At 34.8% G+C, this 25,290-nt stretch overlaps 4 protein-coding genes across 4 annotated transcripts; 2 read left to right on the top strand and 2 right to left on the bottom strand.

The window, feature by feature from the left end:
• Nucleotides 1–3,624: 3,624 nt before the first annotated feature.
• Nucleotides 3,625–4,569, bottom strand: LOC126497803 (olfactory receptor 5W2-like). The gene has a single exon (XM_050135974.1). The coding sequence runs from the start codon at nt 4,567–4,569 to the stop codon at nt 3,625–3,627; it is 945 nt and encodes a 314-aa protein (XP_049991931.1).
• Nucleotides 4,570–9,821: 5,252 nt separating this feature from the next.
• On the bottom strand, nt 9,822–10,766 carry Or5i1 (olfactory receptor family 5 subfamily I member 1). Its single transcript, XM_050135973.1, has one exon. It carries the CDS (start codon nt 10,764–10,766, stop codon nt 9,822–9,824), a length of 945 nt encoding a protein of 314 aa, XP_049991930.1.
• Nucleotides 10,767–20,710: 9,944 nt separating this feature from the next.
• Nucleotides 20,711–21,655, top strand: LOC126497684 (olfactory receptor 5W2-like). Its single transcript, XM_050135862.1, has one exon. It carries the CDS (start codon nt 20,720–20,722, stop codon nt 21,653–21,655), a length of 936 nt encoding a protein of 311 aa, XP_049991819.1. The 5' UTR covers nt 20,711–20,719.
• A 2,027-nt stretch (nt 21,656–23,682) lies between these two features.
• LOC126497709 (olfactory receptor 5W2-like) lies at nt 23,683–24,621 on the top strand. Its single transcript, XM_050135892.1, has one exon. The coding sequence runs from the start codon at nt 23,689–23,691 to the stop codon at nt 24,619–24,621; it is 933 nt and encodes a 310-aa protein (XP_049991849.1). The 5' UTR covers nt 23,683–23,688.
• The last annotated feature ends 669 nt before the right edge of the window (nt 24,622–25,290 follow it).

The raw sequence follows: 25,290 nt of genomic DNA, 5'->3' as shown, positions 1-25,290 counted from the left end.
CAATTTAATGTCATTCATGTAGTCATTCCAATTAATTTCAAATTGAGTATAATGCAGGAAAAACACCAAACAAAAGGAAAGCCTTTTGTTAGTAGGTGCAGGAATTTGATTAAAATCCTGTAATCTCTCTCTTGTATTATGTAAATATTGTTTTGGTAAATACTGTCTTCAGAATAGATAAATGTAAAAATTTATGTATATGAATAACTCAGTACCCTATTAATACATGCTGGTGTTTATGTGATTATGATGAAAACCACAATTATGATATTGATCCTAATTTTAGTACCTGTGCTCCCGATATAATAAAGTAATTTGTCTTTTGGCCTCATTTGATCCCTTAATAATTTTAACTAGAAAACTATGGGCATTTATGAATAAGGGTTGTGAAATTTTAAAAGAAAATAAATCTATATTTTAAAATATTCTATTACTATAGATCATTTACTGATAATAAGCAAACGTGCATTTGTAAGCATAAATTGTAATATGCAAAAGTAATTAATGTTAAATTTTGAAACAAAATATATAAACTACTTACTTTTATTGGATTCTATAAAATGAGAGAAATAATAAAAAATTAAATCAGATAATTTTTTCAGAGTCTATCTACATTCTCCAACATATTCAGTGTCAGAATAAAGAGAGTTCTTTAAGTACTAATGGTTCTCTACCCTGGGGAACATCTACTTTCCTATTGCATTTTATAATTGAAATGAGCTAGTTTGTCTGACACTCACAGGTTTGATATGACATCCAAAACACTAAATGTATATGCTTTTTTCTTTTTCTTTTTCTTCTTCTCCTCCTCCCCATCATCCTCTTATTGGTTTTTAAATTTTTAATCTCTTGTGTTTTTAGGTGATTCTTTTGAAATCAATTTTAAAACTATTGTAATAGTATATTGATTATATATAAACTAAACGCTCTTTATAATGAGATAAAATACAATATTTTTACCAAGAACAATTATTATTTTTTTATTCAGAGCTGAGATTACTGCATTCTTTGTCATTTTGAGCATTTAAACAGTTATTTGATCATGATGAATACCATGCCAATCAAGAGTTATAGCAATTTTAATTTAATTGTGATTAAGCCTGTTCACTCAGGGCTCACCAATGTCTCAGTGGTTAAGATCATTGGCTGCTCTTGCAGATGATCCAGGTTCAGTTCACACTACAAGGCATCTCTTTATCACCTGTAGCTCCGTTTCCAGAGAGTTCCATACTCTCTTCTTGCCACACAATACACACATGTGTGTAAAAAAAATTACCCACAGATGCGTTCCTATCTTCAAGGATAACAAAAATCCCTAGTTAGGTTATATATAAAGCATGTTTTCCTTCTTTATAGTTAAATTCAGAAAATATATAAAGCTATACATACAGACTAACCACAAACACCGCCCTCAGTCCATGAACCTTTCATCAGCATGGGAAGAAACTTTTACTCATATTAACCTGCCACTTCCCTTTTCTTTCTGATCTCCAGCACTGAACAAGCATTAGTCTGTTATTTCTCCTAATGTGTCTCTCTGAGATTATGTATTAAGTAGCTTTTAAGCATATTATTTACATGTTCCTCAATATATCTATAACCTTTGTCTGTGTTTTATGAGCTATGAACTAATGATACTACACAATTTTCTTCCATTTAAGTCTGTGTTCTTGGATACAATATTCCCTGTAAACTTTCCCCATGTTGTGTACTGGTACTTTGATTTTACTCATAATTGTGTAGCATTCCACAATACAAATGAAAATTAATTTATCTCAAGATAATGTGTAGTAAAAGGTACACAATGTCTTACAATTAGTATACTATCTGTGATTATGATATAAAGCAAACATGGCTTGTTGCAACATGGAAGTGGTAACTAAAACCCATATCACAAATTTCATGCTTCTTTCAGCATTTCAAAATTCTTAAGTAGTATGTGAAAATATTAATATCTTGAAATTTTATTCTACCATAAGTGGTTCTGCGTGAGAAAATTTCTTACATGTTATAGAATGTATTTATTCACTATTTCTGCATAGGCAGAAGCTAGAGATGGAATAAGCATGGTGGCTCCCTTCATTAACATCCATGAGGCAGAGACAGGAGGATCTCTGTGTAGTCTGGGCCATTCTGGTCTACACATTAAGTTCCACAACAGTCAGGGCTACATAGTAGAGAAACTCTGTCTCAGACAAAAGTATCTAGCAATTGTGTTTTGGGGTGACTGTTTTGACATGTTCAGAAAGAATAGATGCTTTCATGCAGTTATACAAATTAGTATGACAATGATTATAGAACATTTCACACATGTTTATTGTCAAAAATCAGATTTAGTTAGAAAATGAACTGTAGTCATTTTCTACATGATTCAACATGCTTCACTAAGTTTATAAGCTTTAACTACTTCAGCATTAAAATATTGAAATATCCACACCAACTATGTTCTCAAGGATTTCTAAATCCACTTAACAAGCTATTGCATGGCCAAGTTTGAAAATAATTGACTTTGTGAAATTAGTATTATCTCATCTCACTGGTATCACCATTGCCATTATTTCAGATAAGACTTAATAGAGTATAAATGCAATTCTTTCAAACACAGACAAACCACCACTTTTATTATGGAAAATATTATTACAAACAGAATGAAGTTTATATAGCAATGTATTCAAAATTTATAGTAACAGAGAATTCCAAGCAGAAAATGGATAGTTGCAAAGGATCCTAGAAATCATCTAACTTAATTATTATTTAACAGAGTTTCTTCAGTTGAAGGGAGAGTTCTGAACTCTACAAGAAACTCTTAATTTTTATGGACATTTTCTGAGGCACAGGAAGTGAGGACGGGGGGAACTTTAGTTCATGCAAAAGCAGTTACTACATCTACTTAATTTTTGAGAATCTTAATATTATTACTCCCTTTTAACCAATTTATGAAGATTATCACTAACACTTCTTTGTAAAACTAAAATATAAAGTGAGCAGTTCCAATGTTAATATAGTGAACTTTTACACAAGTATTTTGGTAAGTTCTTTTTGTGGGAAAGAGAAAAAAGTGTGTCAAGATACAGAGTACGCTGTGCAATAATTACTCTGAAGTGTTAACTACATTCCAATTATAGCATTATATTTAGACAAAAACATACGTTGTGAATTATTGGTAAGTAGGTAGCAAGGATGGGACTTAGAGATACAATAGGAAAAAAAGACAATGGCCAGGACAAAACACAATATTTAATAGAGCATTTACTATATCTGTTAAATTCAAAGAGATTTTATCTTGCAAATTTCTATAAAATTATTTTGTTGAGTTATGCAGTCTTATAAATTCTAAATAACAGAAATAAGAAAACAGCAATTTGCATATACACATTCACTCATATATGTGTGAGTTGACATATCTGTACACACATGTGCACACACACAGGCATTAGTATATTTTAAAAAGAAAGTATTGTAACATTTGGAGATCAATTTTCTGTGATTTGACATTAAAATCAATACTAAATTCATTACATACATTTAAGTAAATATTAAATGAAATTTCATTTTTCATGTCACATAATTTTTAGAAAAACAAAATGACTCTACATGAGAAAGGTCAAAACTTAAAATAGTTGTTTAATTGCATATTTTATTTTTCAGTTTGTTCAGGGCTTCTTTCACATCCTTGTTCCTCAGGGTGTAAATCAGAGGGTTCAGCATGGGAATCACAAGGATATAGAACAGTGAGCTCATTTTGTCTTGATCTAGGGAATAGGAAGAACTTGGCCTGAAATACATGAAGAGCACAGTTCCTTGGAAAATTGCAACTGCAGTCAGATGAGAGGCACAGGTAGAGAAAGCTTTAACTCTTCCCTCAGAAGAGCGGATCTTCAGGACTGATGAGATGATGTAACAATAAGAAACAAGAACTCCTGAGATGGTACTCAGTTCAATAAACCCAAAAATTGTGAATATTGCTAACTCATTGACCTGTGTGTCTGAGCAGGACAGTAGTAAAATTGGAGGGATATCACAAAAGAAATGATCTATTTCATTAGACCCACAGAAGCATAAGTGGAATGTCAGTGTTGTGTGTATCAAAGAGTCTGCCACACCTACAAGATAAACCCCAGCCATGAGGAAGGAGCACAGGTTGCTGGACATGTTTACTGTGTAAAGTAACGGGTTGCTGATGGCTTGGTACCGGTCAAAGGCCATCACTGCAAGCAGTATGCATTCTGAATCTACAAATGTACAGGCAATGAAGAATTGTAGAGCACAGGCAAAAAAAGGAATTGACTTGTCATTGCCAAATATGTCCGTCAGCATCTTGGGCCCAACTGCTGTGGAATAGCAGAGGTCACAGAAAGAGAGGTTACTAAGGAAGAAGTACATAGGAGTTTGAAGCTGGGTATCCACTTTAATTAAGAAAATCAATCCAAGATTTCCCACAAGGTTAATGAGGTAAACCAGTAGAAATATTGTGAACAGAACCACTTTTACCTCATAGTTATTGGTAATTCCCATTAATATGAACTCAGTAAAGGCAGAGCAATTTTCCCTCTCCATTCTTCTTTGCATTTCTGAATTGTTTAGAAAATGTTCAAGAGGATGCAAAATGTATATTTTGCTTTCTGAGTGTGAACCATGTACCTGTAAGACAGAATGCAATTTGCTTCAGATGTTACTATTTTACTACAAGAGAGTCATCAGTCAGTTTAAAGATGCTCTTTGGTTAAATGATTTAAGAACTAACATCTCAGCTAGTCTGTTTGGAAAATTTGATCTCATTTCCTTGAGATTCATGAAACACGCTGCTTTCTACAAGTTCCCTAATTATTGTGAGTCACGTTTTGACATGTTTGGCTGACAGAAGTATTTTAAATTCAAAGTGACATCAGGAAATTCTGGCATTACAAACAGTGCAACAGACCTTCTTCTGTGTTTTGGAGTACTCACGTGACATTAAAAAAAAGAATCTTATTATTTTCTTTAAAAAAATCATGATGGTTGTGAAGAGTTTTCTGCCAGTTATAGTATATAGACTAGGTTACTGAATAATCCTAATAGGCTTTTTATGTTACTATACCTGATTCAGGTTTCCTTATTGCTTGTTCTCATCAGCCAAGGGTCTCCTATGCACAGGTGAGTATTCTGACAAAAGTCATATGCCATAAAAACAGAACAACAACAACAACAACAAACTTTTATTTTGCATTTGCCTTAAGCTTGATTTTAAAATAGATCATTATACATAATATTAGAAATTGACAAAGATTCAGTGTTTTTACTACTTCATGCCCAGCAGCTTTCTACCTCATACACACCAGTAACTGAAGGGTTTCACAAATCCCTGCTTTATCTGATAGTAGTGCATATGAGGCAGAAAGAGAAGGAAGACCTAGCTTAATGGGCTCTCTTTATCTGCCCATGGAGAGTCCCTGGTAGCTCCTAGGTATTTAACTATTTAGCCCAAGGCATTTCTCTTACTGAAACAGTAAGAGTTCTTCACCATTATTTTCCAAAATCTAGCACTTCCTACCCTGCATAATATTGGAAACTATTGTGATTTGTCACTCCATGGGATTAGACAGAGAATGTCTATGACTGTATATGTCTGGGCACAGAAAAGATATAGAAGATTGCTAGAACTCTGACAAATATTCCATTCAGAATATACATATCATTTAATAAATTGCCAAACCTCTGGAAATTGGACAATATACATAAAAATATTTCTGGCACATATAGGATCTTTCTGTCTCCCAGTCTCCCTTTCTGTATCTGTCCCTACCTCCTTTTCTCCTCTCTGTCTCTGATTCTCTCTCTATTCTGCAGTGTGATGTATCTCTTTGTCCTTCATAGTATATGAAAGTTGGAATGTGGGTGAAGAGCATTTGAGGGATTTTCTAGACCTAACAAGTCATGGCATGGTCTCCAATGGGCTCCATTTGAATATGCTGTTCGTTGTTTGCACACACTTTTTACATCAATATTCGTTAAGTTCATGCATGTGTTTGCACAGTTATAAATAATGTCCTTGGCATGCGACCAGACTAAAATAAAATTTTATTCTGTTACTGCTATATTAAGTTCAGTCACATTCTTCTAGTTCTCTGCAAATAAATATTGTTAGTCATTACATGGAAAAATTAATAAACTGAATAACTAAGAAAGTAAAATAAATGACTAAGTTACAAATTCTTTTTTATTGAAGGTGATATTTAGGATACATATTGTATAGTTTCGATCTGAAAATTTAGAACTTACCTTAGTTGAACAGGTTTCTGTCAGATGGGCATGAAGCAGGTAGCATTTTATATTACCCATTGACATTTGGGATTTCAGATTCTGAAAATATTTCCCTCAGGCTTTGATGTGATTAATTATAATTCTGGGTCTGTATTTTATGTCGTAAGTCCAGTGCTAATTCTTTATTATGGTAACCAAATAAATATACATCAGTAGGAAAACTATTAGCTATTTAAAAATATAAAATATAGCCTAAGGTTTACTTCTTCATTCAAAGTAGAAATTTAAAAAAACTTAAACAGCTTCCAGTCTTTACCTCCCCATTTCTTTTATGTAGTACTATATACTACATTTCCATTATTTCAGAAATATGTCAGTTTTGACATAATTGTTTTATTTCTTAATAAAATGATGTAGCATAGTATTTACCCATTTAAAACAAAAACTTATTTGGTATCAGTGTACTGATTGGCTGTGTAGGCACCAACACTATTTAATTATAGAAACTCCTTAAAACTTCAGTAATAAATTCATGTTCATTAGCAGTCATTCTCCCTTCTGAGCTGTCTGCAGTCTCTGGAACACACATTTCTGTTGATAAGTAGCTGCCTATATAGGGAAGAACATAAAATTATAACTAAGCAAAATGTAGCCCCTTGCAACAGACTTTGTATATTTACACTCAGCGTATCATGTCAGCGGTGTTTACACGCAACACAGTATGTTTCCTTTAATGGCTAAATTCTTCACACATGTGCATGTACACACAAACAAATCTATTTTATGGTGGTCATTCAATTTATTGGGGCTTTCTTGTTGCTCTTTGGTTATTTAAATAATTCATCATCATGAATGTCAATGTTAAGGACACATTCTATACTTGAAATTGCATGCTCATTTGTGTGTGCGTGTGTGTGTGTGTGTGTGTGTCTGTGTGTGTGTACTTATGTGTGTAGGTATGTGTGTGTGTGTGTGTGTGTGCAACTGTGTGTCATTGTCTATGTGTGTTTGATATTGTGGGTTTGTCCATTGAGTCTCCTTTGAAACCAGAGGATGGTTTTAGATATCTTCCTGGCACTCTCTTTCTACGGATGGAATGTCTCTAATTTAATCTAAAACTTAAGATTGGTGGCTAGTCTGGCTGCAGTGAGCTCTCAGGACTACCTGCACCTGCCCTACAGTGTTGGCATTACAGGACCTTACAATTTTTTAAATGACGCTATAGGTTCTCACTCACTTCTTCATGCTTGCAGAATAAGCACTTACAAATACTGAATACCTCACTGGCTACAGCAATATCATGTTCTTATCCCCATTGAAGATGCCCACAACATTAATTTCATGATATTATGCATTCTACACACTTAGTACACTCCTTCTTCAACTTTCTGTTTTTTTTTTTTTTTTTTTTTTCACCTAGAAACCTTAAGACTGTTTTAGTCACTGTTGTATTGATGACTGTGAGAAAGTTTTGATTAACCCACAGGAAAAAGCATTTTTGCCCAGTTGAAAGAGCACATTTTTCCCATTAAGATTTGGGCTGGTGTATGCCAGCAAGAGGCACTCCTCATTAGAGCTTAGAAGCCGCTTAGCTGAATAAGATAAAACACCTGTTTGAGCTTCCTCCCCAGGACAGTGCATGGAGGTGGTTAGCTATCTGGACTGCTCTTTTTCCTACCATTTGTCTGCAGTGTATATGCTGGCTGAGAAATAAACTCAGGGCTGTTTAGTATTGACCTTCAGTTCTGGTTTATTCTATGATTCTGTCTTCAGCCTCATGCATTCTCCCAGGTACCCTTAGATGATTCCTGTAAGAGCAGGCTATGATATTTAATGACCTATACACACATGTGGATATCAAAATTATAAGCTAGAATCTGCTTCTGAGTGAGAACATGTAGTATTCATATTTGTGAGACCAAGATACCTCCTATTACATACTAATTTTCAGATCAATTTATTTTCCAAGAATTTTAGAATTCTGCTTTTTATAAAGCAAAAATAAAATTCCATTCTGTATATATACACTCTTTTTAGTGTCTATTCTTTCATAAGGGGGAAGGATGCTGATTTCATTTTTCAATGTTTGTGAATAAACAGCAGTATTTAATATAGATATGCAGTGTAAGTATTTCTGTGTAGGCTGTAGTCCTTTGGGTGTATGCCCACGAATGGCATGATGAGTCAGATCCTACTTCTTGTTTTAGCTTCTTAAGAAACTTCCACATTTTCTGGTTGGCTGTACCCATTTATGATTCTACAAACAATTAATATTTTTCCCAATTCCACACATCCTCACAGGCATTTATTATTTTCGTTCAGGTAATAGTCATTTTGTATTAGATGAAACTCACTGTAGATTTAATTTGCATCTTTGAGAGGTTGAATTGCTAAGGATATTGCTTATCTAAATAGTAATTTTTTTTATTTTTACAATTATCCTTTTCTTTCTTTCTTTCTGTCTGTCTGTCTGTCTTTCTTTCTTTCTTTCTTTTTTCTTTCTTTCTCTCATGCGTGTGTGTTTTGTGTGTATTCATGTGCCTGGGTATACATATGCCAGAATACCAGTTTGGAGGTCAGAAGACATTTACAGGTCTTGGTTCTATCCTTTTGTATTGAATTAAGATCCTTAAGCTTACTGGGCCTTAATTAGAGAGGTATTTTCTATCCCTTGTACATTTTATAGGCAGGCTGCACTTCCTGAGAAAGGAAGGGAGGAAAAAGGAGGAGAGGAGAGGAAAGGAAAGGGGAGAAGAGGGGAGGAGAGGAGATGGGGAAGAAGAAGAGAAGAGAGGAAAGGGAAGGACAAGGAAGGGGAGGAGAAGAGAGGAGACAAGGAAAAGAGAGGAGGAGAGGAGAGGGGAGAGAGTAGGCGAGAGGTGGAGAGAAGAGAGGAGAAGAAACAAGGAAAAGAGAGGAGAGGAAAAGGGGGAAGAGAGGGGAGATGAGGAGAAGAGAGGAGAGGAAAAGAGAGGAAAGGAGAAGAGAGGAGAGAAGAGGAGAGGAGGGGAGGGGAGGGGAGAGGAGAGGGCCTCAGACTGCACGTTCATGGTACTTTTGCATCTATCTCTGTTTTCTGTTCTGGAATTAGAAATGTACCATGTAACACTCAACTTCACTTTGAACTCTTTAAAATATACCATGTCTTGGGATTATGATTATATCCGACTGTGGTATTAAATAAGTGTGGCAAAAGATCCTTACCAGCCCCACATCTAACAGAGGGCTGATCTCCAAACTATATAAAAAAACACAAGAAGAGCTGGGCGGTGGTGGCGCATGCCTTTAATCCCAGCACTTGGGAGGCAGAAGCAGGAGGATCTCTGTGAGCTCGAGACTAGCCTGGTTTACAAGAGCTAGTTCCATGACAGGCTCCAAAGCTACAGAGAATCCCTGTCTCGAAAAGCCAAAAGTAAATAAATAAATAAATAAATAAATAAATAAATAAATAAGGAAAGAAAGAAAGAAAGAGTTTGAACAGTTGTCTCAGTTGAATACTTGTGCATTTGCTGTTAATGTTGCTGCAAGTTCCCTCCTAGGCACCTGCAGTTGGAGCGAGATGAATCTTAAAGTGGTCCTTGTCATTGAGGTCGTACCTTAAATCTTAGCGCTTTCTTGGTGGCATCTTTTACATCTTTATTTCTCAAACTGTAAATCAGTGGGTTGAGTACTGGGATGATGATGGTGTAGAATACTGAGATGATTTTATCAGTACTGGGGGAATAGAGGGAGCTGGGCCGAGAATAAATGAAGAGCAGCGTGCCCTGATAGATGGCCACGGAGGTGAGGTGAGAGGCACAGGTGGAGAAAGTTTTCTTCCTCCCACTTGTCGAGCGGATCTTCAAGACGGAGAGAAGGATGAAGAAGTAGGAGACGATGATGACGATGAAGCAGATGACCTCCACAGAACTCCCATATGTGGACAGCAGCCATTCGTTAATGGACGTGTCTGTGCAGGAAAGCTTCAGCAGAGGAGGGAGGTCACAGAAGAAATGATTGATGACATTTTTGTCACAATATTTTAGAATAAAGGCGAAAGATGTGTGAACCAGGGAACTCATGTTGCCGCCAACATATGACAACACGACCAACCATATGCACAGGTTCCTGGACATTGCAACTGTGTACAACAAAGGATTGCAGATGGCAACATAGCGATCATAGGCCATGGCGGCCAGGATAAAGGACTCAGTGTCCGCAAATGTACAGAAGAAATAAAACTGGAGAGCACAGCCAATGTAAGAAATAGATTTCTTTGCTGAGAGGAAATTCACTAGCATGTTGGGAACAATTACTGAGGAATAGCACAGGTCTACAAAGGAAAGGTTGCTAAGGAAAAAGTACATAGGGGTTTGAAGATGTGGGTCTGTCCTAATTAACAACATCAAGCCAATATTCCCTGTTAAAATCATACCATACAATGTCAGAAACACTAAGAATAAAACGACCTGGAGTGCAGGTCTTGTTGGGAAACCTAACAAGATGAATTCAGTGACCAAGGTATAGTTTTCAATTGTAAACTCCATGCAGGCGTAGTTTTCTTTTCTTTTTTCTTTTGAAGAACTGTAAAAGCTTAAAAATATGATACAGGTCATAAAAGTTAAATAATACAAAAAAGGCTTATATCATTATTTTATAAAGGCTAGTTAAATAAAAAAAGGTCTATGATCAAGCTGTTTCCAAACACAATATCTGAGAGATGTATTTCAGAATTTGGTCAAAGATTGAACTGAAGGCTACCTTGTGCATTTTCATTCACCATTCTTTTTGACACTGCACTACTGACTTTTCCTTTTCTAAGCCAGAACAAGGCATGTTTTTGTTTACATTTCTGTACTCAAATATAATGGAGTATAAGGATGCCAAGAATGAAGACGTCATTGATGAAAACACAATGTTAAAAGAAAAAATATATTTTATATTAATGCAAATTGATATCTCATGTCTTTCTTTTGGCATCAAAAAATTAGAACAGTTTACTTCCTTTTCTTTTTGTTCCTCCCCCAACCCCACACATTTAAGGTACAGGCATGATGTGCTGTGCCATCCTAACACAAGCTAGAGTCATTGAAGAGGAGAAAGGTCCCTCCTTGAAGAAAATTTCTCCAAAAGATTGAATGGTAGACAACAGTATAAGGCATTTTTCTTAATTAGTGATTTATTTCAGAGGCCCCTGTTGCTTGTGAATCAATCTACTTCTTGGCTGGTGTTCTGGGTTCTATAAGAAAGCTGTATGAGCAAGCCGTGATGAGCAAACCAGTAATCTTCACCCATCCATGGCCTTTGCATCAGTTTCTGCCCTGTTTGAGTTCCTGCCCTGACTTCCTCTGATGATGAACAATGATGAAGAAGTCTAAGATAAATAAACCCTTTCTTCCCCAAGTTGCTTTGGACGTGGTGATTCACTACAGCAATATTAATGCTAACTAAAACACATGGGTTTATTTTTGCAAGTGTTGATGTAGTAGTATTACAAAATTCATACTAGGTAAACACTTATATTTTCCAACTATAAAACAGGAGCATTATTAGTGAAATTAAATCAATTTTCAGGAACATTAAGCAGAATGTGTTTCATTCTAATGGAATTAGAATAATTCTAATGGAATTAGAATAATTCCATTAGTGTTTCTCATATATCAAACAAGCTGATAATGTTGATCATCTGGTTTTGTACCTTTGGTAAATAGTGCTTACCTAAAATCAATAACTACAAAATACTAAGTAGGTGACTCAATAAAGTATGGGCAACATTTAGTCATAAATTAATTTATAATAACTTTATCTGGCATTTTCATGAATAAAAGCAAGTAACAAAAATAGCTGACAATTTTATTGTACTATGAAACAAATAGTATCTGAGAAGCCTGTCAATCATGTTTGCTGTGCTCTCAGCATACTTATATGGTAGAACACGAAGTACTTGAATGATTTCACTGGATTCAATCTTGAAGTAAAAGAAATCTGTATTTTATCTTGAACATTGTCTTGAAGAATGTAAAACATATGAACAAAGGAGTCAACAAATACATTAATGTTGTATAAGAGAACCATAAAGGGAGACATAGCTGATTCTGGATTATTACTTTATTCCATGATTATAATAATTTGTGCTAAGGTAGTGTTGATGATAGGGATGAGGCCTTTCATATTCAATGATCAAAACATCCCCACAACATGTGTACATCAAAGCCCAGATGGCTGGTTACCAGAAAGTTCTACTCAAATGCGTTTATCAACAGAGTGTGATGGTGTGTCATATTTTCTCTAGATAGTGGAAATAATTTCTTATGTTTTGTCTGCTTTTAGCAATACATTAAATTTAAGTTAATGTAAATTAAGTTATAATCCGTTTTTCTTTACACATGTTATCCAACTTTGTGAAACTTAATAAACATTATAATCTATAAGGCAACTATGATATATCTTTCAGTGGTTCTGTATTAAATTACAGAATTAACTATCTACTTATTTATTTGTCAGTCTGCCATTTTTTTATATGTCTGTCTATCATCTATCTATAATCTCTTAATCCACCCACTTTCTAGTTATCTTTTCTATGCATTACCCTTTAGACAGAATAGCATGTAGAAAACTGTATTTTACTTATGCTGACACTGCTTTATCAACAGTAACTACAAGTTGTTTAAGGCTTCTCAAGTATAACAAAGAATTCCAAATATTTTTAGTGTAGCTAACTGAATTGTCTTGTAGATGGAAAAATGAAGAAATAAGAAATTTGAGTTAAAAGGGGAAATTGACAAAAAACTCAAGATAAAAAAATTGTTCCAAAGTTGTATAATGCATTAGTTCACAAAACTACATTCTTATTCATATCAAATGTCAGGTAGATGCTTGGAATAATATACAAAGGCATTAGTCTAGGAGTTAACAGGAATGATTTAAATTGAAATGTGTTTTTAGTCGAACACAGGAGGAGAAACCAACATGGGGATTGCTCAGAATGTATAGTTAGATCACATTGAGACAGGGTGAAGAGCAGAAAATGTTTTCTCATTTCCTGGAAAATGGCAGCCGCTCCTGTGATAAAATATTCCTTGTGGTTGTCTAAAAAGATAAATGATAACAGGAGTCAAATGCACACGGAGAAGAAGCAGAAGACAGAAATGTCTCAACTCCTCAGAAAATAGATAAAAATTTAATTATAAAAAAATCACAAAATTTTATACACGTCTAGCAAAATGTGTTCAATTATAACATAAAATATGTCAAATTATCAGACTGACAGAATGGTAATTTCTTATTTGAAACCAAAAATGTATTTACACAAGAATGTTACAGATTACTGCACAATACTTGTCAGAAAAATATACTATTTGTGCAGAAAAAACAATTTATAAGTAGATTTTTGCGTTGAGTCACCTATCTTTATTTTTTGTTCAGCTTTACAAAACCTAACTTTTATGCAACAAAAACCCATCTAACTCCACACGAAAGTGACTTACCAAGGAAAGGACAGTTTTCTAGTAGACAAAATGAATAATTTCACACAGGAATTAAGGGCTTTTACTATATTTTTATGCCAATGGGAGTCGAATGAATGAGATCCCAGATGAATCTTTCCAAGGAATTGTGGGGATCCCTAATGGCGTCACTGCCACTGGGATATGTGTTCCTGAAAATACACTGGTGATTACTGAGAAATACTGTCATTATTCATTATTTGAAGAAGTAATTATCACTCTCAGTAATACTTGGGTTGTTTCCTTTGCTTTACTTGTTAGAACTGGGAACTAACTCTAGGGAGTCAAGCATGATAGAAAAGTATGTTCTGCTAATGAGGTATGTCCCTAGTCTTGGTATTAATTTTAACAACTTGCAATCTTACAAAGAATGTCTTTTATACGTAAAAGTTCTTTGTAGTTAGCAACATATTTAAGATTTTAACCTTTGTGGCTAGATTATTTCAAATGTCACAAGAAAAAGTAAAAATGTTACTGAAAAATATCAGCATTGTAAATTCATAATTCTTTTTGTATATTGAGGGTGCCTACAGGAGCTCTTAATGCAAATATTGTCAAGTACATGTACTTTCTGAGAATAGAGAGGTGACATAAAAACTTTTCATACACAAGATAGTAAATACATCAGTTTGGTTGGCTGATTTACGTAGTTCATAATAGGTTCACGAAAGCAACTGAATTTCAATAGCTTTCTATTTATAATAAAAGACCGATATTCTTTCTTCTATCTCTTGTATTCTGTTGGTAGATTGTGTCAACATTTAAGGTTTGCTTTAGATTCATTCTACATTCTAGGTCATCTTGGTTACAGGAGACATTGTTTCTCTCAGAACCAAAAAGATGAACATGGGATGTACTCACTCATAATTGGTGTCTAGCCATAAATAAAGGTCACGGAGTGTATACCTGGTGAACCTAAAGAAGCTAAATAAGAAGGTGAACCCAAGGAAAATCATATAGTTATCCTCTTGGCTATGGGAAGTAGACAAAATTGCAGGGGAGAAAATTGACATCTTGGGGGTGGGGTGGGTTGGGGATAAGGGGAGACAGGGAGAGAAAAGTGAGAAGGGGAGGATTGGGGGAACTTGAGGAAACAGGATAATTGGGATAAAGGAAGGTTGGATAGGGGAGCAGGGAAGCACATATCTTAGTTAAAAGAGCCACCTTAGGGTTGGCAAGAGACTTGAACCTAGAGTGGCTTCCAGGAGCCCAAGGCGATGTCCCCAGTTAGTCCCTTGGGAAGCGGAGGATAGGGAACCTGAAATGACCCTATCCTATAGCAATACTGACGAATATCTTCCATATCACCATAGAACCTTCATCTGGTGATGGATGGAGATAGAGACAGAGACCCACACTGGAGCACTGGACTGAGCTCCCAAGGTCCCAATGAGGAGCAGATGGAGGGAGAACACGAGCAAGGATGTCAGGACCACGAGGGGTGCACCCACCCACTGAGACAGTGGGGCTGATCTATTGGGAGCTCACCAAGGCCAGCTGGACTGTGACTGAAAAAGCATGGGATAAAACCGGACTCTCTGATCATGGCGAACAATGAGGACTGATGAGAAGCCAAGGTCAATGGCAAAGGGTTCTGATCCTACTTCATGTTCCGGCTTGGTGGGAGCCTAGCCAGTTTGGATGTTCACCTTCCTAGACATGGACGGAGCGGGGAGGACCTTGGACTTTCCACAGGGCAGGGAACCATGACTGCTCTTTGGATAGGAGAGGGAGGGGGAGAGGAGTGGGGGGAGGGGGAGAAGAGAGGGGGGGAGGGGGAGGGGGAGGGAAATGGGAGGCTGGGAGGAGGCGGAAACTTTTTTTTCTTATTATCAATAAAAAAAATGGTATTAAAAAAATAAAAGACTGACAATCTTGCTCAACTTCAGTCTCAGTGTCATTGTATCTCAGAGCAAGAATCCCATAGCTTGTATTCATCCTGCACGTTTTAAATATTGAAGATTTCTGACTTCTGCCACTCAAATCTGAATTTGTGTCAGTCATTATTTTCTGAATACACACATTAACTTTCTACTATAACTTAGAAAAATAATAAGCTCTGTGCAGGCAATTTAACTCTAAACATAAATAAAAATTTATAAACTTAAAATATAACATTGTCTTACTTAATCATTTTATTTAAATAGTTTGAATGTTTAATAATTTACTATTTAAACATTTGCTGAATATGCTTTTCTTGTTACAATTAATTTAAATTAAAAAGTATAAATATTTAGAAACATATTACACTATAGTATAAAAATGCCCCTTCAGTTTTGTTTAACTTCTTTGTAGAAAACAATAAAATCCCAACTTCCTTTTAATTACATGGCTTATTTAAAATGTACATCTTCAAGCCCTGATAGACAATTAGAAAGTGAGGACCATCATCGACAACAGATAGATAAGGACCATCGCCATCAGCAGATAGGTCTGTAAGTGAGTAGAAGGAACACGTGGGTAAGCTTTTACCCAGACCTGGAAAAGACACCCCAAGTTCACTGTTTTAGCTTCAAAACCAGTTACAAGTTTTGGACACTAGATGGAACCAGAGACAATCGGGCAATCACCTACCAAGCAGTATGCTGAAGATTCTTTAAAGCAATGATTTCATTAATGATTTAAGAACTCCATACAAAGTATTTTGAACAGACTCCCCTAGCTCCTTCCATACACAGCTTCTCTGCCCTGCATATCCTACCCAGGCATCTTTTCAGGGCTCCAGAGGTAGACGAGGATACTCTAGAGCTCATTAGTCACCCAACTTAGGTAAGTTTGTGAACTACAGGTTCAGTGGAAGATCATGACTGAAAAACTCAGACAAAAATAGTTGAAGAATATACACAAAGTCCACTGCTAGTGTCAGATGCAGAGGCAAACGTGCATGTGCACCCCCCCAACACACACACACACACACACACACACACACAAATAAGCATATATATCACACAAAGAATTTTGTGGGCAACTGGATGGATCTAAAAAAGATCATATTGAATGAAGTAATCCAGATCAGAAAGACAAATATAATATGTACTCACTCATAAGTGGCTTTCAGAAATAAAACAAAAAAATGAACAAATAAACAAACACCATACAATTCACAATTCCAGATACCCTAGATAACAAAGAAGATCTTAAGAGAGACATAATTGAATCGAATTTATAATGAAAGTAGAAAAAGACAAGATCTCCTGAGTATAATAAATGAAGGAATCTTCGAAAAGGGTAAAAGAGGAGGGATGAAGAGGGTGGGAGAGGAGAGAAAAATATATAGCTCAATAAAAAAATTAATTTTCTTTTGTTCTCCCCCACCATGAAATTCAGGTTTTATTTTTTAATAGACTGGAGCTTTCCCAAGGCTTTGGTTGACCTGTCAGGGATCACATCCATATCATTAAATAAAATAGATTCTACCTCTTATGTAGCTATCAAATGCCATAAAGTTTTCAGCTAACTTTGTTTTTCATTCACCTGTTTGCAGTGGTATTTTTTTTGCCTTGATTTGAGCTTGTGCAGACTTCTACATAATGCCACATTCATTGTGAAATGTTCATATGAGCATCTTCCTTCTTGTGTCTAGAAAATACTGTTCTCATAGTGTCATTATCCATGACGTCTGGCTCTTACAATCTTTCTTCATTCTCTTATGGTAAAGATGAAGGAGAGCAGTGTGATGTGTATGTCATATTTTGTACTGAAAAACCCAAAGTGGCTTATTTTATGCATTTTGACCAATTAAGGGTTTCTTCATTAATTGCCATCTACTGCATGGTGAATACAAGCACAGGCACAAAGCAACCAGTGGGAAGAAAAGATAAGTAAGAATGCATTTGTAAATGAAGACTTCTCATTCAGTTCCTGGCTGTCCAGACCTGAATAATCACACAGAAACTATATTAATTGCAAAACAACTTGGCCAGTAGCTTTGATATACTCATAGCTAGCTCTTACATTCTAAATTAACACATTTCTATTAATCTATGCATCACCATGAAGCCGTGGCCTACCAGTAAGTCTCTGGCATCCTTCTTCTTTGGAAGATACATGGCACTTCTCTGATTCTACCTACAGTCTCAATATATCTTTGTTTGAATTTCCCACCTGGCTTTATTCTGGACAGACACAGGCTGAAGCAAATTCTTTATTAACAATGGTAATAAGACATACAGCATACAATGGGGAATCTCATATCATACATTCACAACTGAATGAGAAATATGGAATTGCCAGAATCCAGTGATCCTACTACAGCAAAACCTGGACATATGTTTATGTATGTATATATATACATATATATTTCTTATATAAATGTGCATATATGAATGATAAATGTTCTTCTTGGCAAATTATGTGGTATAATAAAAAACTATTGTTATTAAAATAGGTGCTTTTACACTAAATTTTAATGATACTCAAACTTTTCATTTCACTCTTCATTTTGAATTTAAATGTGGTACTGTTTTTGCAGAAATTTTTCTGATACTTTTATTTGCATAAAATTTTATCACTATGTACACTTTCATTGAGTATTTACTGAATGTGATTTTCCTTTTCTAGAGATGGGTTTTTCCTATGTAGCTCTAGTTGTCCTCCAACTCTGTCTCCTGAGCACTAGAATTAAAGATGTGCCCCCACCACATCCAGTTTTAATTGTGATTTTAACACATTCAATTCAGAAACTTTGAATTTCATGGAAACGTAAATTGTTGAGCAAGTTAATTTTATGCTATTACAGAACAGTGGACATTAAATAACAAGCACTTGGTTCACATAAGTGTCAACGTTGTCCTGCAGTACAAATCTTTTTGAGCAAACTGTCTAAGCCCATTGTGTGCGAGAAGCATCTTTGGATTGAGGTTCTCAGTTTCAATGGATAAATATTCTAGCCTGGAAAATGGAGGCACTCTGGGTAGGTCTGAGATGTTTTCAAAGTCATGAAGTCCAGCAATGTTAGGGTAAAAAGAATAATTACAAATGAACAGATGTGTTCTGGAATTATCCACTGTCAGATCCTCCATCATTTATTCCAGAAAGTCTTCTTTTACTCCTTTTAATTGTCATGACCTGGTTAAACAATGATAGTTGCACCCTAAAAATACTATATAAAGAAAGAGTTTGTCTTTGAATATGTTTTGTTACATTGTATTTACTGGTTTGTGTGCATGAGTGTACCTGTGTGCATTACCTGATGACAAAAATATGAAATGCATTCAATAAACACTGTACTGTGCCTCCAATTATACACTTCTTTTTTGTTAACCAGTGACTTTGAAAATTTAAATATCCAAACACCTCTGTACTGATCATTATAACAGGGTTTGGCTTTCTGTTACAATGAAAGTTTAGTGAATGTCAGTTGTCAAAAATGCAAATCAAGTTTAAAGATTGTGATTAGATAGGTGTTAGGGTAGAAAAATGAGATATTGATTAATGATAAAACTAGTAACAATTCTCTAAATTGCAGATAAAAAGACTGTCTCAGAAATAAAAGTAATAATAAAAAAGCCATGGAACTCAAACTATGTCTTGTTTAGGGTTCATTAGAAGTTTCATTTCATAAAAACGTGATTCATGATAGCAAATAACAGTTTTAACTAAATTCTCATAAAAGGCTTCAAAGATCATTTGGTACAAAGAGTAAAGAATTGAAAGTTCAATTTTACTGAAGTTTCTGTGACTAGTCTCAGGAGAAAATACATACCTAATTAACTATATTTGAATAATGCAGAAGAGGGAAGGCAGATTCTGATGTGTATAAATCCCAGTTGTCATTGATTAAACATAAACAAGCTAATGAGACATCTATTCCTGACACTGGTAGAAGGTAGGAATACTGTCTCGTCTCAGGTAGGGAGAATGAATCCACATTCTAGAAAATAGGGAAAAAAAGAAAAATATTTTATTTGGAAAAATGAATTGAATTTGTAAATGATTTATTTATGTCTAACTATTCAGTTAAACATACAAAGTTGCCAAATAGTTATTTCTTTTCATTTTTATTTAGATAATAATAGATTTGAAACATTAAAATATGTATCTTTAAACTTACATGGACCACATATCAGCATATTTAATTCTAGAAACAGTAACATCTAACTAACTACATTTTAATTTTAACAGATAGTAGGTAGAAGGATAGGCAGCAAGGGATAGAGACAGACATATACACTAATAGCTACCATAAATAAAAGACAAGCAAGCTTATACTGCTTTGAAAAAACTACTGTTTCACGCTTTAGCTAAATGAAATCATTAAAAAGTCAACAATTTAAAACATATCTATTATGAATTTTGGCTTCTATTTCATTCTTATGAATTATTTGGCTGTTTTAATATTAATTGTTATTTGTTATTAATTGTCAATTAATTGTTATTAATTACTCTTTGGCTCTTTAGAAAATTTATACTTGCAGTCACCGAAGACTTTAGTAGTTTGACAAACCAGCAAATAATGACAGAGGTAAGAGTTAAACCAATCATGCTTTTTATTTTAGCAAAAACTATATGCCAAAATCTGGTGGCACAGTCCTATTTATTTAGTAACTGTCTTTCAGTAAATTGTTGGTTATTCAAATGATTATGTTTGTTGAATATGTAATAATTGCAATTCTTGTATCTAAAGATATGCTCAGTAAGCCTTCTGTTTTTCCTTTCTTTATTTGAAATTTTTCTTGTATCATTTTGGTTATAAAATCACTTTTAATTCATTTAAATGCATTTACTAGTATGAGTGATTGAGACACAGTACAGTCAGATATCCTGTGAATTTAATAAGCATTTAATTTTCATCTTTTCAACTTGCTAAAATAAAATTTTATTTTTAAATACCAAAGACACCTTAAAACTACTTTCTACCTGCACTGTTTTTGGATTTATATAATTAAAAAAATGTCTTTTGTCTTAGAAATGATATATTGATATATGTCCAGATAAAGTAATCTAATAAATTTTTCTCTTGACCTTTACAATAGGATAGAAAAAGAACAAAAATAATGGACAAGGGAAACTGCTCCTCATTACCTGAATTTCTCCTCTTGGGAATTACAACTAACCATGACATGAAAGTGGTAATATTTACTACGTTTCTAACAGTTTATCTTGTTATTCTTCTGACCAATATTGGAATGATCATTTTGATCAGAATGGATTCCCAGCTCCAAACACCAATGTACTTTTTTCTCAGCCACCTCTCTTTCTCTGATCTCTGCTATTCTTCCGCAGTTGGGCCCAAGATGTTGATGGACATTTTTGCCAAGAACAAAACCATTCCTTTTGTTGGTTGTGCCTTGCAATTCTTTTTTGTCTGTATCTTTATAGATGTTGAGTGTGTGTTGCTGGCAGTGATGGCCTTTGATCGCTTCAAGGCCATCAGCAATCCCTTGATGTATGCTGTAGAGATGTCTAGTAGGGTTTGCTACCAATTTTTATTTGGAGTTTACCTTGTAGGAATGACAGATGCTTTGTTACATACAACATTAACATTTCGCTTATGTTTTTGTGGATCAAATGAGATTAATCATTTCTTCTGTGATATACCTCCTATCCTATTAATATCTTGCTCTGATACACAGATCAATGAATTAGTGATATTCACCATTTTTGGATTTATTGAGCTGAGTACCATCTCAGGAGTCCTTGTCTCCTACTGTTACATCATCTTATCTGTCTTGAAGATCCGTTCTGCTGAGGGAAGGCTCAAGGCTTTTTCCACCTGCACCTCTCACCTGACTGCCGTTGCAATTTTTCAGGGAACACTACTCTTTACATATTTCCAGCCAAGTTCTTCTTATTCTCTAGATCAAGACAAATTGACTTCTCTGTTTTACACTCTGGTGATTCCCATGCTGAACCCTCTGATTTACAGCCTGAGAAACAAGGATGTGAAAGAGGCCTTGCAAAAACTGAGAAACAAAAGGTGTTTAAGATAATTACATTATGTATATATATATATATATATATATATATATATATAGAGAGAGAGAGAGAGAGAGAGAGAGAGAGATCAGTGCCTCCCTCAGCCATCATCAGAGAAGTTTCCTCTAAGAGTAGATGGAAACTAACACAGATACACACAATTGGACAAGGTTTAGAGACTGGGAGATTTTAGAAAACTCAGTCCTAAACAAGATGTCTTTATCAAATTTCTCCCCTTAGGAGCTCAAGAGCCTCTGCAGGATGTGTGCCTCAAAGGAAACAGTGTCTTTTAGACACAAAATGACTGATACACATCTGAACTCACAGAAAATGTGGCTTCAGGTACAGGTTCAAACCAGATGTTCAAACTCTGACATGAGGAAATATACATGGGCTTCCGCCCTTCACCAAGAATCTGTCTGCAATTGAAACTTGCTTTCAAAAAAGAAAATTGTTTTCTCCAAGAGAGTCTCACTGGTTATATTAAATCCTCTTAAGAGTTGACATTATTCCCAGCAGTAGATGGACAAAACAAAATTAATGCAATGATATTATTGGAGATATTTTGTCACATACTGCTTTTTTGATCTTTCTTGTTGGGGAGGGTCTTGTTGCTCTTTCACTTTTATATTATTTTTCTTTTCTTATGGTTTTTGCTTGTATTTGTGTGTTTCTATGGTTTTTAAAGAATCTTTTATTTTAACTTTTTGCTTGTTTCTATTCTAATGAGAAAAAGATGGAAAGAACATAGAATTGCATGGCTGAAGAGGTGGGATGGACCTCGAAGGATTTCTGGAAGAGGAAATCCTGCTAAAGTATTATATGAAAAGAATATTCAATGAAAATCAAATAAAGTAAAGAGTCTATAAGATTGTTAATTTTTCAAAATTGAATTTTGGGGAAGTAGTCTAAGAAATGGACAAGTTGTGATAAATAATAAAGAATATGGAAATTGCTAATAAAAGGTCAATTTTAGTTTTATTATGTCTCATTTTACTAAAAATTCTGATCAACATAAATTATCAAATTGATTGAAGGGTAAGGAGTTGAAATAACAGCCATAGGGATGGTTGTCTCAGGATGCCCAGGAAAAAAAATCTCCTGAGCCTAGACACTAATTAGTCATGTTAGGTTTATATGAGGATGGGAAGAAAGAACCTCAAGAGAATTTAATTGCAATAATATTATTGAAAATAAATGTGATCAACCTCGTCCATCTGCACCAGAGAAATGACAGCAAGACTGCCTTATTTCAGGTACACTTATGGCTTAAGACAGAATAAAAATAAAACTTTGCTTTTATTGAACATATGAGGAAGTCAGTTGAGGAATGAAAAACACATAGATTATTCTGATTCTGTATTGTCATAAAATTTGTATCCTAATAATCAGGGACATGTTCTAGTGAGTGTTTTGTATATTCTGCTACTTTTATTTGACTTACATAGAATTTGAAAAGTTGGAAAGATTGTGTTTTCCAGTGAAAGGGAGTAGCTGGTCATGTTTAAAGCATTAAGCAAATAAGTAGAATCGTAACACAATTCCACATTAATTTTCTTTTATAACTCTCTGAAAAGTTGATTTTGTTTCATAACTAACTTGTAACAAATAGAATAGTGAATGCAGCAAATATAATGACAATGATGCTTTTGATTATGTGACGAGATGTTCTGTATGGCTCACTTGGTCATTAAATATTCTATTATATTAAATCTGGATAATATTCTGTTTATTTCAGAAACATTGCCTAAAAATGAGTGTCAGAGTTCTAGGCAAGTCAGAAAGAAAATGAAATATATGTATTTATTTCAAAGAATGTTGATTATGTACCTACTTTGGCAGTTTTTTTGCTAATGAAAAAGCTACGATGTGCTGAGACAGTTTTCTTTGTGTACATCATACACAAATATCACAACATATCATTCCATTTAGTAATTATATTACATTTTCCTGAGTTTATTATACAGTACCATATTGAGAAATAAAAAGTTCAATATATCATGACACTGAAAATTTTTGTAATCATTTAGACCATGAAAAAAGAAGAATGGAAATGGAAAACTGCTCTTTATTACCCGACTTTTTTCTCCTGGGAATTTCCCTTAACCCTGACATGAAAGCTGTTTTATTTGTTGTGTTTCTTGTTGTTTATCTTATTATTCTGCTGTCAAATGTTGGAATGATCATTTTGATCAGAATGGATTCCCAGCTTCATACACCAATGTACTTCTTCCTCAGCCACCTTGCCTTCTCTGACTTATCCTATTCCACCGCAGTGGGACCAAAGATGCTGTTGGACCTTCTCTCAGAGAATAATCCAATCTCCTTTGTAGCCTGCTTCCTGCAATTCTTATTAGTATGTTTCTTTATAGATATTGAGTGCATGCTTCTGGCAGTGATGGCCTTTGATAGGTACAAAGCCATCAGCAACCCTCTGATGTATGCTGTGGACATGTCCAGTAGAGTTTGTTACCAGTTCTTAACTGGAATTTATCTGTTGGGAACTGTAGACGGCTTGATACATACTTCATTGGCATTCAGCTTATGTTTCTGTGGCTCTACATATATTAATCAATTCTTCTGTGTTTTTCCTGCTGTTTTATTACTTTCCTGTTCTGATACACAGGTCAATGAACTGGTATTGTTCACCCTTTTTGGTTTCATTGAACTGAGCACCATCTTGGGGGTCCTTATCTCCTACTGCTACATTATCTCCTCAGTTTTAAAGATCAGCTCTGCTGGGGGTTGTTCCAAGGCTTTCTCTACCTGTGCCTCCCACCTGACTGCAGTTGGGATTTTCCAGGGGACCATGCTCTTCATGTATTTCAGACCTAGTTCTGCCTACTCTCTAGACCAGGACAAAATGACATCAGTCTTTTACCTCCTCATTATTCCCATGATAAACCCTCTGATTTACAGCTTGAGGAACAAGGATGTAAAAGAAGCCCTGGTCAGGCTCAGAAATAAAATGTGGTTCTAAGAAAATTTATTGACTACACAGAAATGTATCATGTCTATTGGTTTTCTACTGTACAAAACAAAATATATAATATCAATTTTTTTAATTTACTAAGTATTTGTGCTGAAGTCTAATAATAAGAAACAGTGTCAGACCAACATATGTGTCTTACTCATTTATTGACTTTCGTAATATTCAGTACTCTATTTTTTTAAAAAAGATATCAAGGTAGAATTTTTAAAAACCCTGATGAATTAATAATTAGTAGTGAAGGACTTCTTGTTTCCATTAGACTATTAACATAACCATTAACCGTTAATATGATTTTTTTAACCAAAACTCATATTAAATTTCCTATGTTGAAAATCAATCCACTTAACTATGATATTGGCATGCAAGAACTATAGGAAGTGGTAAAAATCATGAAGGTATACTCCAGTGAAGAAATTTGTGCTCCTCTATAAAATCAAAGACTCCTGGTGTCTCATACCAAGTGTGGACACTATGAAATGGTAAATCTATGAACCAAATTCCAGGCTTTCTCCTGACACCATGTGCAGATCACTGACTTTAGAGTACCATCTTCCAGAACTGTGATCTACCTCTGAAAAGAGACCTTGACCTCAAGTATGCCATTTTCTGTGAAAAAGTCAGAAAGATGTGGAGACAATTGACATTCTTGGCAGAATT

This window comes from Alexandromys fortis, unplaced genomic scaffold (assembly GCF_014885135.2).
Source record: "Alexandromys fortis isolate MF-2015 unplaced genomic scaffold, M_Fortis_MF-2015_v1.1 scaffold_23, whole genome shotgun sequence".
Taxonomy (NCBI): Eukaryota; Metazoa; Chordata; class Mammalia; order Rodentia; family Cricetidae; genus Alexandromys; species Alexandromys fortis.
The sequence above is the reverse complement of the archived record's forward strand: the minus strand, read 5'-3'. Positions and strand labels throughout refer to the sequence as shown.

Bases quoted from the DNA above. Each gene is read 5' to 3' on its own strand.
- LOC126497709 (XM_050135892.1), top strand. From the start codon at position 23,689: ATGGAAATGGAAAACTGCTCTTTATTACCCGACTTTTTTCTCCTGGGA.
- LOC126497803 (XM_050135974.1), bottom strand. From the start codon at position 4,569: ATGCAAAGAAGAATGGAGAGGGAAAATTGCTCTGCCTTTACTGAGTTC.
- Or5i1 (XM_050135973.1), bottom strand. From the start codon at position 10,766: ATGGAGTTTACAATTGAAAACTATACCTTGGTCACTGAATTCATCTTG.
- LOC126497684 (XM_050135862.1), top strand. From the start codon at position 20,720: ATGGACAAGGGAAACTGCTCCTCATTACCTGAATTTCTCCTCTTGGGA.